Source organism: Coenobita brevimanus, chromosome 51, assembly GCF_032717465.1.
Source record: "Coenobita brevimanus isolate Jiangsu-jjx chromosome 51, ASM3271746v2, whole genome shotgun sequence".
NCBI classification, from domain to species: domain Eukaryota; kingdom Metazoa; phylum Arthropoda; class Malacostraca; order Decapoda; family Coenobitidae; genus Coenobita; species Coenobita brevimanus.
Genome location: NC_137004.1, coordinates 1,745,606 through 1,758,161, shown reverse-complemented (window position 1 = coordinate 1,758,161; position 12,556 = coordinate 1,745,606). Strand labels below are relative to the sequence as shown.

Below are 12,556 nucleotides of genomic sequence, written 5' to 3'. Positions count from 1 at the left end.
TTTACGCAAGAGAGGCCTTTGAAAGGCCAACTCCTCGAACCCTCAGGACAGCGTGCACGGTTTGTTTTGATCACGTGATCATTTGATTTGCTGTATTGCTTTTCCACAGTACTGTATTTGTAAGTTAAATATTTACTTTACTGTTATGGTAAGTTTATGTACAAGTTAAAGTACTATTAAATAACGTTAAAGCAAGAAATAAAGTCTTATAATCAGTTTACCCGATAGGCGTCGGAATATTGCCTTTTTAATTTGTTTGTTAAAGATTTGCTGCACTGATTTTCCACAGTACAGTACTGTATTTGTAAGTTAAATATTTACTGTTCTGGTATGTAAGCTAAAGCACTTAAATAAAGTTAAAGCATTAAGTAAAGCCTTGTAACCAGTTAACCTGATTTATATGATTACCCATGATTGGCGGGTTCCGAGACAATTCTCCATCGTCAATTCGCCATCAGACAATTCCCCATCAAAACATGGACGATTCCCTGTCAGGACAGTTCGCACCCTGAACGATTTCCTGTCATTCTATAAACATACTTTTTTTGCCTTTGAATTATATTCTAGCATCACTCACAGCTAAGCCATTGGCCACCCCATTTGGGATACATGGCGTCTGGCAATGGATGGATGGATGGATCACTCACAGCTGCCTTCATTAACTCGCCGAGTGCCAGTGCCATTTTAAAACAATCTGACATAAAAAACATCACAGTGACCACATTTTTAAAGATTCGCAGGTAAAAATTGGCAGGCATGTAAGGTAACTGTTCCTCTACCATCTCCCAGGCTGTCAAGGCCATACACTCACTCGCTCCCCCCCTCATATTCGCTCTGCCTCACTCTGCCCGTGTGCCTCACCCAGTGCTGTACATAGTGAAAGCATTTTGTAAATATTTTCATGTAAGTGTAAGTTCTAAATATTTTCTTGTAAGTGTAAGGACTATATAATGAAGTCAAGTTGTAAATACCTTCTGGTAAGTGCCAGGACTGTACGTAATGAAGTCAGGTTGTACCTATTTTCAAGTAAGTGTAAGATAATGCATTCACAATGAGAAAGACACACAAATTTTGGTAGATACTGAAGTAATAAGTAATCAGAAAAGTGTACTGAACATTGCTATACCTTCCCGGCATAAATACCTGAATATACATTACATAGAAAACGGCTTTCTCTCACGTATGTGGCGAGCATGAGAGAGCGGTTATACCTGCACATGAGTATGCAGGACTCAATAAAACTGATTTCTGAGCCTCGGTGAGCATTTTAATGGCAAAATTTGTTGTTTCCACATCAAAATCTATCATTTTAGCCACCCCCCCCCCCAAAAAAAAAAGGTCGAAAAATGGCCGGCACTGGGGTGACCCATAGGGCTAAAAATAGTTAGCATGCAGCAGGTCAATGACGACGAATTGTCTTGTTATTGTTGTGATGGCAAATTGACTTGACAACGAATTGTCCCGAAACCAATCGGCATCGGAATGTTGCCTTGTGTTTATGTATTTGTGTGTTGAAGTTTTGCTGTGCAGTACTGTATTTGTAAGTTATAACTGCGAAGGCTGCAGTGCGTGTGGATGGTGAACTAAGTGAATTTTTCTCTTTGAAAGTTGGTTTGAAACAGGGATGTGTCATGTCTCCATGGTTGTTCAATCTGTACATGGATGGGGTAATAAAAGAGGTACAAGGTAGGGTAGTGAATGTTGGAGTGGCCCTGGTGAGAGAGGATAGTGTTTGGAAACTCCCTGTACTGTTGTTTGCAGATGATACTGTGTTGTTGAGTGAAGACGAAGGGGAGCTGCAAGGCTTGGTGGATGAGTTTAAGAGAGTGTGTAAGAAACGGAACCTAAAGGTGAATGTAGGGAAGAGTAAAGTGATGGTCTTTGAGAGAGGTGAAGTTAGTGAATGTACAGCGAGGTTGGATGGTGAGGAATTGGAAAATGTGAGTACGTTTAAGTATTTGGGTAGTGTGATGAGTAAGGATGGAAGTTTGGAGGGTGAAGTGCTTGAAAGGGTACAGCAGGGAAGAAAGGTTGCTGGTTCCTTGAAAGCAGTGATAAGAAACAGGGAAGTGAGCATGGAAGTGAAAAAGTTACTACATGACAGTATTGTGATACCAACTCTAACGTACGGAAGTGAAGCTTGGACATTGTTGGAAGGACACAAGTCAAGAGTGAGAGCAGTGGAAATGAGTTATTTAAGAGGAGCCTGTGGAGTCACGTGGAGAGACAGGCTGACGAATGAGGATATAAAGGAACGTTGTGGTGTGGATGTGGATGTGATAGGAAGCGTTATGAGGAATACACTGAGGTGGTTTGGCCATGTGGAGAGGATGGAGGGTGAAAGACTGACGAAGAGAGTGTATATGAGTGAGGTGGAGGGGGAAAGAGGGAGGGGGAGGCCGAGGATGAGATGGAGGGATGGGGTGGAGAGGTATATGAGAGAGGGGGGTGTGAGTTGGGAGCAGGGCAGTGAAATGGCGGGGGACAGGGCGACTTGGAGGCGATTTGTTTGTGGCCACCCCAAACGGGATTGAGGCGTCTGGCAATAGATAGATAGAACTTTACATAAACCTTCTAACCACTGAAAGTGCTCCATATTGATTACCAATGGCAGATAACAGCAAAACATCAAATTTAGGGGGTCTAGGTGTAAAAAGGTTCCAAATCCACAAGGTAGAAAACAGAATATCTCACATTATTCACATATGAAACACCAAAGGAAACTCAGAAGTAAAACCATACATTTATTTACAAATTAATTAAAGATACTGAAATACCAAACAACATTATCAATACTTAAACCCTCTTGAGACGTCCCCCAGGTCTAACAAGTCCCATTAATAAATTTATGAAGAAAAACAAGTAGTGATTAAACTCCCCCTGAAGCTAGGCAGAGGTGAGGATACTGCGTATGGTAGCAGATAACTCCGGGAACAATAGAGAAGTGGTATGCCTGCCATTCAACACTGCTACATGGCAGCACAGGGACGACCTGGATGAACTCTCGCATAGTGGGTAGAATGGATGCCTCACCGACCTGGCCCTCGGCAGGTGTAGGATCCTTAGTCCCCTAAATTTGATACAAGTTAATAACAAAATAACAAAGGTATGGTACATAAATTATGGTTCTTCTGGGAAGTGAACCAAGGACCTACACAGCAAGCAAAAAGCTGAGTACAAAAAGAAATCATAAAGTTCAATATTTAAGTCTAACAATAAATCAATAAATAATGCCAGTGATATAAATCCAATCAATAATATAAACACAGTACATGGAAAAATATATAAAGTTCTTAAAACCCTAGAGCAGATTCACAGACATTTAATCAATTTTCATATAGAAGACAGAACCAAAGCAACTAGAAGAATGATTAACATTTACCTTAGTCCCGTCGATCTGCTGTTTGATGGTTGAGTGAATTGAATGGGTCACAGATGCCCTTATATAGCCTTCAGTCAGTTCGAAAATTCTCGTGAGATACATAACAAAGCTAACTTTATGAAGCAAATGAAACAGTAAGTAAACAAATGAAACAGAACAGGAACTTAAAAGATAACGAGATGAGACTAAAATAAAGGTTTATGAAGCTTCAATTACAGACTAAATAATATTGAAAGATTCTAAAAACGAATTACTGAAACTTTAAAGACTTACAAATGAAACGCATTGAATCTTACCAAATTAGGGTGAATATAACAGTCAGGGATAACATACAAATATTACAATAATTATTAGGCTGTTTTTCTTGGCCCTTACACTAGGGAGCAAAATAAGGAGTAGTTAAAACTTAACGCGGTTTCTCACCAAACGCGCCACGGTTGGAACCTAACCCTCGTGTTAGGGGTGAGCTTGCTGTATATAAATCAACCTGAACACAAAATTTAAGTCTAAAATGTCCTCAAAATCGGAAAAAAAAAAAAGTCAAAACCCATCGCAAAGCCAAGGGTAGGCGTACGATATGCTGGGTAAGGTGGTATTTCCACCCCCATCACTATTCCGGAGTATCACATCTAGAGGTATCATAAATCGGTGTTTGCCAGTACTGTACAGTAATATAGCAGCAGTTGGCTACCAATTACGAGCCGATTGATACACATCAACACCAGATATTGCATAGAACTGCTGGTTATGTCCCTTTTCAGTGCCTGATGTTGCTTTGATAGAGTCGAGCCAGCAGTGCCAGATATTGCGTTAGGCTGAAGATTGTGATGACGGATAATTGAGAGTTTATTGTAGATAGACAGAGATAGAGAGGTAGACCATTGAATGTGAGTGTGATATTATTAGAAGTACCATATAACTGACAGTATTTTTTCATGACGCATTCCGAGAAAGTGAGTAACAGGTAATATGGAGTAATAAATTTTGGTTATGGTTATTAACGCAGCTCGATAAACAAGTACTGTACTTGGCATCTCTAAGAATGTAAAGTGGAAGGAATGTATGAAAATTTTGTGGAAGAAGGTTAAGAGAGTAAGACAGGATGATAAAGGAGGTACGGCAGTGGGGGAGTGAGAGATGATAATGGCTTATTGCTGGTGGAGAAGGGAGAAAAAGTAAGCAGATGGAGAGAGCAAGGAATTGTTAATAAAGAAAGAATATAAGGTAATGCTAGTATAAGTGGCTGGGAGAAGGAAGGAAGAGATCAGCAGGATGGAAATAGTGGAAGTATTAGTCAAAATGGGGAAAGCCCCAGGAATTGATGGAGTGTGTGGTGAATTTCTGAAGCATGAGGGAGAGATAATAGTAGAATGGATATGAAAGTTGTTCAGATTGGCCTGGGAGGAGGGTCAAGTCCCAGAGGATTGGAAGTCAGATATGTTTATTCCCTTATACAAAAGAAAAAGGGGAAATGAAGTGTATTGTAATTATTGGGCATTTGTCCTCTTAATTTAATAGAAGTATAAGGTAGGGTACTTATTGATAGAGTTAGGGAAATAGCAAATGAATTAGTTGGAGAAGAACAGGGAGACTTCAGGAAGGGAATAGCTTGTGTAGATCATTATTCATCCCAAGGCATTTAGTAGAAAGGTTTCTAGAGAAGGTAAAGAAGTTGTATGCTGCTTCCATGAATGTAGAGAAAGTGTATGACAGAGTAGATAGACAAGGAATATGGAAAATATTAAAAATATACGGAGTAAATTTGAAGTTGTTGAACTCCATGAAGAGTATGTACGAGGCTGCCTTGGCTGCAGTGCTTGTGCATGATGAATTGAGTGAATTTTTCTACGGTATCTCAATATTGGATTGAAATGGATGTGTCATGTCTCCATGGTTGCTCAGTTTGGATGTGGATTTAATTATAAGAGATACACAGTAGGGTAGTTGTTGTTGGAATGACCCTAATGAGAGAGGGCAGTGTTTGAAAACTTCTGGTTCTGTTGTTTGCAAATGATACTGTATCGTTTAGTGAAGATGAAGGGAATGCAAGGCTTGGCGATTGGATTGTGAGAGTATGTGAGAAATGAAATCTGAAGCTGAGCATAAGGAAGAGCAAACTTAATGCACAGTGAGGCCAGATAGTGAGGAAATGGGAAATGCGAGTGCATTTAAGTACTGTACATGGGTACGGTAGTAAAGTGTGGAAAATGAAGTGCTTGAAAGGGTACAGGAGAGAACAAAGTTTGCTCGGTCGTGGAAAGCAGTGACAGGAAATAGGGAAGTTAGCATGGAAGAAAAAAATTTGTTGCACAAGAATATTGTGACCTCCACTCAACCTTACGGAAGGGAAGCTTAGAGTTTGTTGGAAGGACACAAGTCAAGTGTGAGAGGACTGAAAATGAATTATTTGAGAGGAGCATGTGGAATTCCTTGGAGAGACAGGCTAACAAATGGGGAAGTGAGGGTGGATGTGGATATGATAGGAAGCATTAGGAGAAATACATTGAGGTGGTTTGGCCATGTTGAGAGGCTTTGGAAGTGAGGGACTAACTAAGAGAGTTTATGAGGGTGAGTTGTAGGGAGGGAGAAGGAGGGGGAGACCAAGGATGAGATGGAGGATGAGAGAGGTATATGAGAGAGGGGGGTGTAAGTTTGGGGAATGGCAGCAAAATGGCAGGGGATGGGGCAATGTTGAGGTGATTTGTTTATGGTCACCCTTTACTGGATTAAGGTGTCTGGCTATAGATAGATAGTTAGATCTGTAAGATGAGTACAGGGGCATCCAAGTCTTAGTCACTAGCTGGGAGAAAGTTAAAAGCAACATATCTAAGGCACATGTACAGTATCCGCTGCTATTCACCACAAACCTGAAGAGAACTGATTGCAGTCCATCTGTATTTAAAGTCCTGGGTTGATAACTCATCCACTATCATACTGAACAATAGCAAAGTGACCTTATTACTCAGTGGCTATTGAAATAGTTTCATAGCTTACGTGAGCAGGGTGGTTTAGGGAAGTGAGAAAATTGTTTATGGAGCCCGAGAATTCTTTAATTAAGTATACACAATACATGTACACATAATCATGTTATCATACATGGTGGCATTACATCTGTAACCTATTGCCCCATTAACAGTTTTGAGGCCTGAGTCTAGGTTATTCAGTCCACGCTAAGGCAAGAATGATCAGTCACCCTATAGTAAACTGAAGCCCTTTGTGAGGTATAGGTGGTCAGAGCACCTTAACCCACAAGACCACCGGGCATCCATTTGTTGATTATATAAGTACCAGTCAACATAATATATTGTTTTCTGCAAAGGTAGAACTGCATCAAGTGATTGGATGGTTGTTGCACAGAAATGCAGATGACATTTACACAGATTCACACTTTGACTGTGAGAAGTCCACTTTTAACTGAATAAGCAGCAGTCTGTCAGAACCAAGAATTAAATACATAGCTGCCATGGCTTATGTACAGTATGAGGATTGTTATGAAGTTGAAGTGATTAGTGTGATTAGTATTAATCCCATCATGACAACTGGTCTTTCCAAAGCTGAATTCATTAGAAAACTGGCACTTCTGAATTAAAAAAAAAAAAGGGGGGGGGGGGAATAAGTACTGGTATTTTTTATACCTGTTACAATGACAACAAAAACCCCTGCCAAGCCAAATAGTTTTAGGCCATGCTGACTTTCCATTGTGCATTAAATGAGCCCAGTGATGGTAACAGTTTCAAACCAGACTTTGTGGAGTGCAGATCCTGCTAACATAACCACAAGGATGCAGATTTTAGTGGTTTCATATAGGGTACTTGCTAGGCAGCTGTCAAGCCATCATTTAGTTTCATTAGAGTTACTGGATGGAAATATTTTCATCTGAGGTATGCTGTTGAGGTGCAGGAGATATTATCATGACAATCCTCTGACAAAAGTTTGCCTTTCAGAACACCACTTGCTATCTTACTGTAGGTGTCTAGTCACAAAATAGCAATATATATATTTAGTACAAGTATGGCCAGGTGTAGTAGTATCAGTATGTAATACTGAAATCTATCTATCTATTGCCAGATGCCATAATCCTGTACGGGGTGGCCATTTGACTCTTGAGTTATTTGTTTTACAGGGAGGGGCACTAACCCTCCACCAACCCACTTGACATGTAGGGAGCACATATGGTTTGGTTATATGGTTACCAACCAGCGTTGTAAATGGTTTCTTGGCTTACAGGAAACCATTTGGCTTGTCACTCAATGTAAAGCCACCTGTAACCGAAAGAAAAGCAATAAGTAGGGACAGGAAAGATGGGAAAAATAGGAAGAGAGGAGGGCAGGCATAGAAAAAGATTGATAAAGGCTAAGGAAGAAGTAGGCAGCACTACATCAAGTGAGTGGATGATGGTCGCCACCACCTACCACTAATACTGAAATACATACCTTATTTGGTACTAGTATGTATTGTACAATATTATATCTGTTTGAAGTAATGGGAAGATCAGTTGCCGGTAGTTCATTTTAAGGAATATGTGTACAGTACCAGTGATTGATTACAACATTTCCAGTCTTTGAACTTTATATGAATAATTCAGTGAAACCTTTTTAGTATGTACTAGCACAGCATCAGTAAAGTGTTACTAATATTGTATCTTATGTTGTATTTCTTCTAGAAAGTAGACAACCTTTGTTCATTCCACCAACTGCAAATGGCAGTGAGGACTCCAGTGTAGAATGTGCCTTGCTTGAATGTCTGAATGGAGCGGTGCCACCTGTCCAATCCAGCCAGCTGACTCAGACGCTCTCCACAAAATTGAGACGAACTTTAGAAGCAAAAGATATTGTTAATCTTCTTCAGAAGTTTGCCTACAAAGAACTTATAAGGTAAAGATTTATACATATACCTGTACTGTATGTTGGTTACCAAAACCAGTACCCATGTTAGTTGAAGCATTCACTTACATATTTTACTGTTTTTCAACATTCTGAGTTATTGAATTACCATCATTGTCGTCATCATTCTTAATACAGTTCAGTAATAAATCTGTTTCGAACTTACCCTAATGAAGAGTTGAGAGAGAGAAGAATCCTATCATGTATTTGCTGTTTAATTCATTGTCCAGCAGCATGGGCTTCACAAACGAGAGGCAGTAGTGTGTTATGATGATAATCATCCAATTCTTTTTTGCTCCATTGGAAGCTTTAGGGCTCGGGGGCCTGAGGCTAGAATACTCAGTCCATGCATTTAAGACAAAGGTGACTATTTGCCTTTCCCATGAGTGGGATTATCTGAGCAATAAGCTCCAGTGACCTTACAGATGTAAAACCTTATGGGCCACATCCAATACAGCATCATAATCCACAAGATCATCAGTCGTCCATATGGGTAAATGAATAATAACCAGTTTAGTGAGTGGTTTCTTGGGTTACAGGAAACTATATGACCTGCTGCATTGTGTAGTCACCTGAAGGTAGTATTGCATCAAGTGGATGGTCGGCACCCCCAACAGCCAGCTTGTGATACCTCTTGTTGTATTGTCGTATCATCCGTATTGACTCCAACATGCATGCATGCATCAGCCTTGGTTGCCTAATAATAGCCATCCATGCTACTTGATCTCTGGGAGCCTCCCTATTCAGACCCTTATCCCTGAAGTCACATTCTGTTACCTTGTCGCAGGTCTTTTTCAGTATGTTTCTTGCAGTCCTATCCCCCTGTCCAGTTGTCTTCCTCCATCCTCTCAGTATGCCCAAACCATCTCAACCTTCTCCTCATCATAACACCAATTCATTCCAGTCCCATCCTTCCTCTCAACTCTTCAATCACAGTTCAAGCCTCCCAGGTGCATTCGAGGATGCACTACACATCCATCTAATCATTGCCTTTGCTCTATGATTGAGCCTTCTAATATCCTCTTCCTTTACTGCCCATGTCTCACGACCATAAAACATTACACTCCAAACACATGCTTCATACAAAGATTCCATTTCATAAAGAGAAAGCCCTCTCTGTGGTAGAAGAGGCAACAGCTCCATGAACTTTCTCCAACCACTCTTTCTCCTAGCCACACAGGTAGCTCTAGCCACACCTCCAGTACATACCATATCTTCTAAGTAACAAAACTCCTCCATGCAGTCATGAGACATACCAATGTGATCAATCTTTTCATACCTGACAGTCTCTACATGCTCTCTCCAACAACGGCACACACAAAATCAGCATACTTCACATCCTATCTCTAGTACCACCACAACTCTTATGTACCCACTTATCACAAACTGCACAAGATGGAGTTAATTCTTACACCCTTGTGGCAGACTGCAGATGGCCACACACTTCAGCTTTGACAGTATCACCACCAGCCTTCACCTTTGTTTCATCCACGTTTGCTCTCAGACTCTTGTGCCCCATTCTGTCTCTCCATTTCCTAAATCTTTTGTCCACCTCCCTTTCATTCTCTGCAGTCAGCACCAAGTCATCAGCATACAACATCTCCCAGAGAGACCTTCAAGCACCAAGACAAACAGCAAGGGACTCAAGACTAACCCCCTCATTCCTGCTAACTTTCACGGAAAACTCATCGCTCAGATCTTCATTCACTGGGTGCGAGCACCCTCATACATAGCCATAACCACTCTAGCCAGCCACTCCTTGATCCCAAGCTTTCTTATTGCCCACTTCACCGCCTCCCTATGGACTCTGTCAGACGCCTTCTCCAAGTCAACAAGAACTAAGTACAGCGTCCTTTTCTTAACTACAGTAGTCCATCTACTGTCTGACATAATAGAGCCAAAGGCATGTCCAGAAAGTGGTCCCGTCCGGATAGTGGGCCCCAGTCTCCTGGACTTGTATTTAAGGACCCTACCCCAGCCTAACTTTGAAAGCCACCTAAAAAACTCCCTACCGGACATGCCTAGCACTTATTTAAACCTATTTAAGACCCTTTTCACACCAATAATGGACATAAAGCATGAAATAAATGAAAAGGAACCAAAGAATGAGGAATTAGAAGTGACTGTACCTCAGCCAGGGTACTTACAGCATGTCTGCGGCCGCCTTCTCTAAGGCTTTGGCAGTGGTGAAAATGCTCTTGAAGCACGTACAGTAATCCAGTGTTGTGCTGCACTGACAGTAATTCTTTTCACTGTGAGTTATAATTAACATTGCACATTCTGTTAATTGCACCACGCCAGTTTGCACTTCACGGTTAATCCTTTGCACTCAAAATTCTAATTTCTTAACACCGCACAACACTGTAAATTCCCGTGTGGTCTAGTAGCGAGGTGTTGCAGTTTATTCACTGTTTATTCACAAAAAATGAGCATGTGTGGCATCCATTGCGATAACCTACTCGCGATCAAAATTAGGCAGTAACTGTTGGTGAGGGGGAAACAGAGTTGCCAGATCACAACTCAGCCACATTACCAAACTCCTCAATTTTCATTACCAAATTTAACTTTTCATTACCAAATTCGTAAAGCTAGCATTTATTCTTCACTAATTATATATACATGTGGAAATACATGTAATCACTTTCCATATAATTAACAGCATGTTGATTATTTTCATGCTATCTAGGCTAGCAGATCAATTAGAGAGAGCAAACAATCCACCATCTCCATCCTGTGTATCCTCATACATGTGAAAAATCCGTTTGGTAATGCATTATTCTGATTCATTACCAAACGAATTTTTCATTACCAAATTGGCCCACATTTGGTAATGAAAAGCACCAAATGGCAACCCTGACAGGGGATGGGGGAGGGGGGAGGAAGGAAGGGGTGAAGGAGCAGTGATGTAAACAGCTGTTTGGCGCTGCGCAGCAATTTCAAATTACGGGTAGGAAAAAATTGGATTTGGGAGGGATTTTTTCTTTTTTTTGGCCATTTTGGGTTCCGAAGGTCCAGGCCCACAATGTCCGGTAAGTGGGGTGTCCGGAAAGTGGGCGTCCAGATATTAAGGGGATTACTATATATATTGTTTCTGAAGCTGTCGAACAGAGAATATGGCATCAGCGTTCCCTTTGCCTTGGGTAATGGAGAGAGGGATGGAATTGGTAATGAATGGTGATGGATGGAATATCTCAAATTTGTTGTATGCTGATGATGCAGTACAGTACTACTTGCATATACTGAACAAGAACTTGGTAGTTTAGTGCAGAGTTTTGCTGATGTCTGTGAGTGTCATGCCTTGAGAGTAAATGTAGAAAAGAGTTAAATGATGGTAATCGAGAGAGAAGGCGACTCCCAGTGTGATGTTACAATGAATGGAGAGAGACTAGAATTGATGAGAGAGTTCAAATACCTGGGTATAGTGATAGACAAGAGAGGAATATGTGCAAAAGAAGTAGAAACTAGAGGGACAGAAGGAAGGAAAGTAGCTGATGCAATGAAGGCCTCGATAAGAAACAGAGGCCTGAGTGTTGCAGCTGCACAAGGCTTGCATTAAGGAGTGTTAGTGCCACCTTTAACATATGGATGTGAGACAGTGGTGTGGCATGAAAATTCGGGAGTGAGAGCAGTGGAGATGGGACTGCTGAGGAATGTATGTGGATTGCAGAGAGTGGATAGGATATGAAGTACTGTAATGTGATTCGTGAAAGATACGGAGTGAGGAAGTCTGTGGACACCAGAATCGAAGAGAGTGTACTGAGATGGTATGGTCATGTGGAGAGAATGGATAACAATTGAGTGGTGTAAAAGGTATATCTGAGCATATTTGAAGGAGAAAGGAGCCGAGGTATGCCAAGGAGAAGATGGAGGGATGTGGTGCATGAGTGTGTGAGGAAGAGAGGTATGGAAGTCGGTGAGACTAGGGGACTCACAAGAGGTCAAGCTGGCCGGATGAATGTTGTGAGAAGAAATGTATGATCAGGGATTTGGCACCTGTTTTTAATGTGACAGCTCTGGATTGACTCTGTCGGATACGTTTATGTGAAGCTACAGAATGTGGTGAAAGTTTTTGGCATATCAGATAGATCCAGGATTCCGGGGGCTTGAATGATGAGTGAATGGAAGTGTGGCCCACTGGATTGGGCACACTTGGGCTGTCACAATGTTGCTGCTTCTCACCCTGCCCAATGCTGGGAAAGGAGGTCCGGATGATGATGATGATGATGATTAACTATTGCATGTCACATGAAAATTTGTGGTTACTGGTTAAGTTAAAAGATGGTAAATTGTT

General features: G+C 41.2%; 1 protein-coding gene across 2 annotated transcripts in view; it reads left to right on the top strand.

Moving 5' to 3' along the window:
- Mettl3 (methyltransferase like 3) overlaps nucleotides 1-12,556 on the top strand; it is a 74,624-nt gene that overhangs the window by 1,270 nt on the left and 60,798 nt on the right. For both annotated transcript variants that reach the window (XR_013897404.1, XM_080272752.1), the window contains exon 2: nucleotides 8,046-8,256. Coding sequence is in view for 1 of the 2 variants with exons in the window: in XM_080272752.1 (XP_080128878.1) it covers nucleotides 8,046-8,256 (211 nt within the window). In the remaining variant the exon portion in view is untranslated. The remainder of the gene's footprint in view (nucleotides 1-8,045; nucleotides 8,257-12,556) is intronic.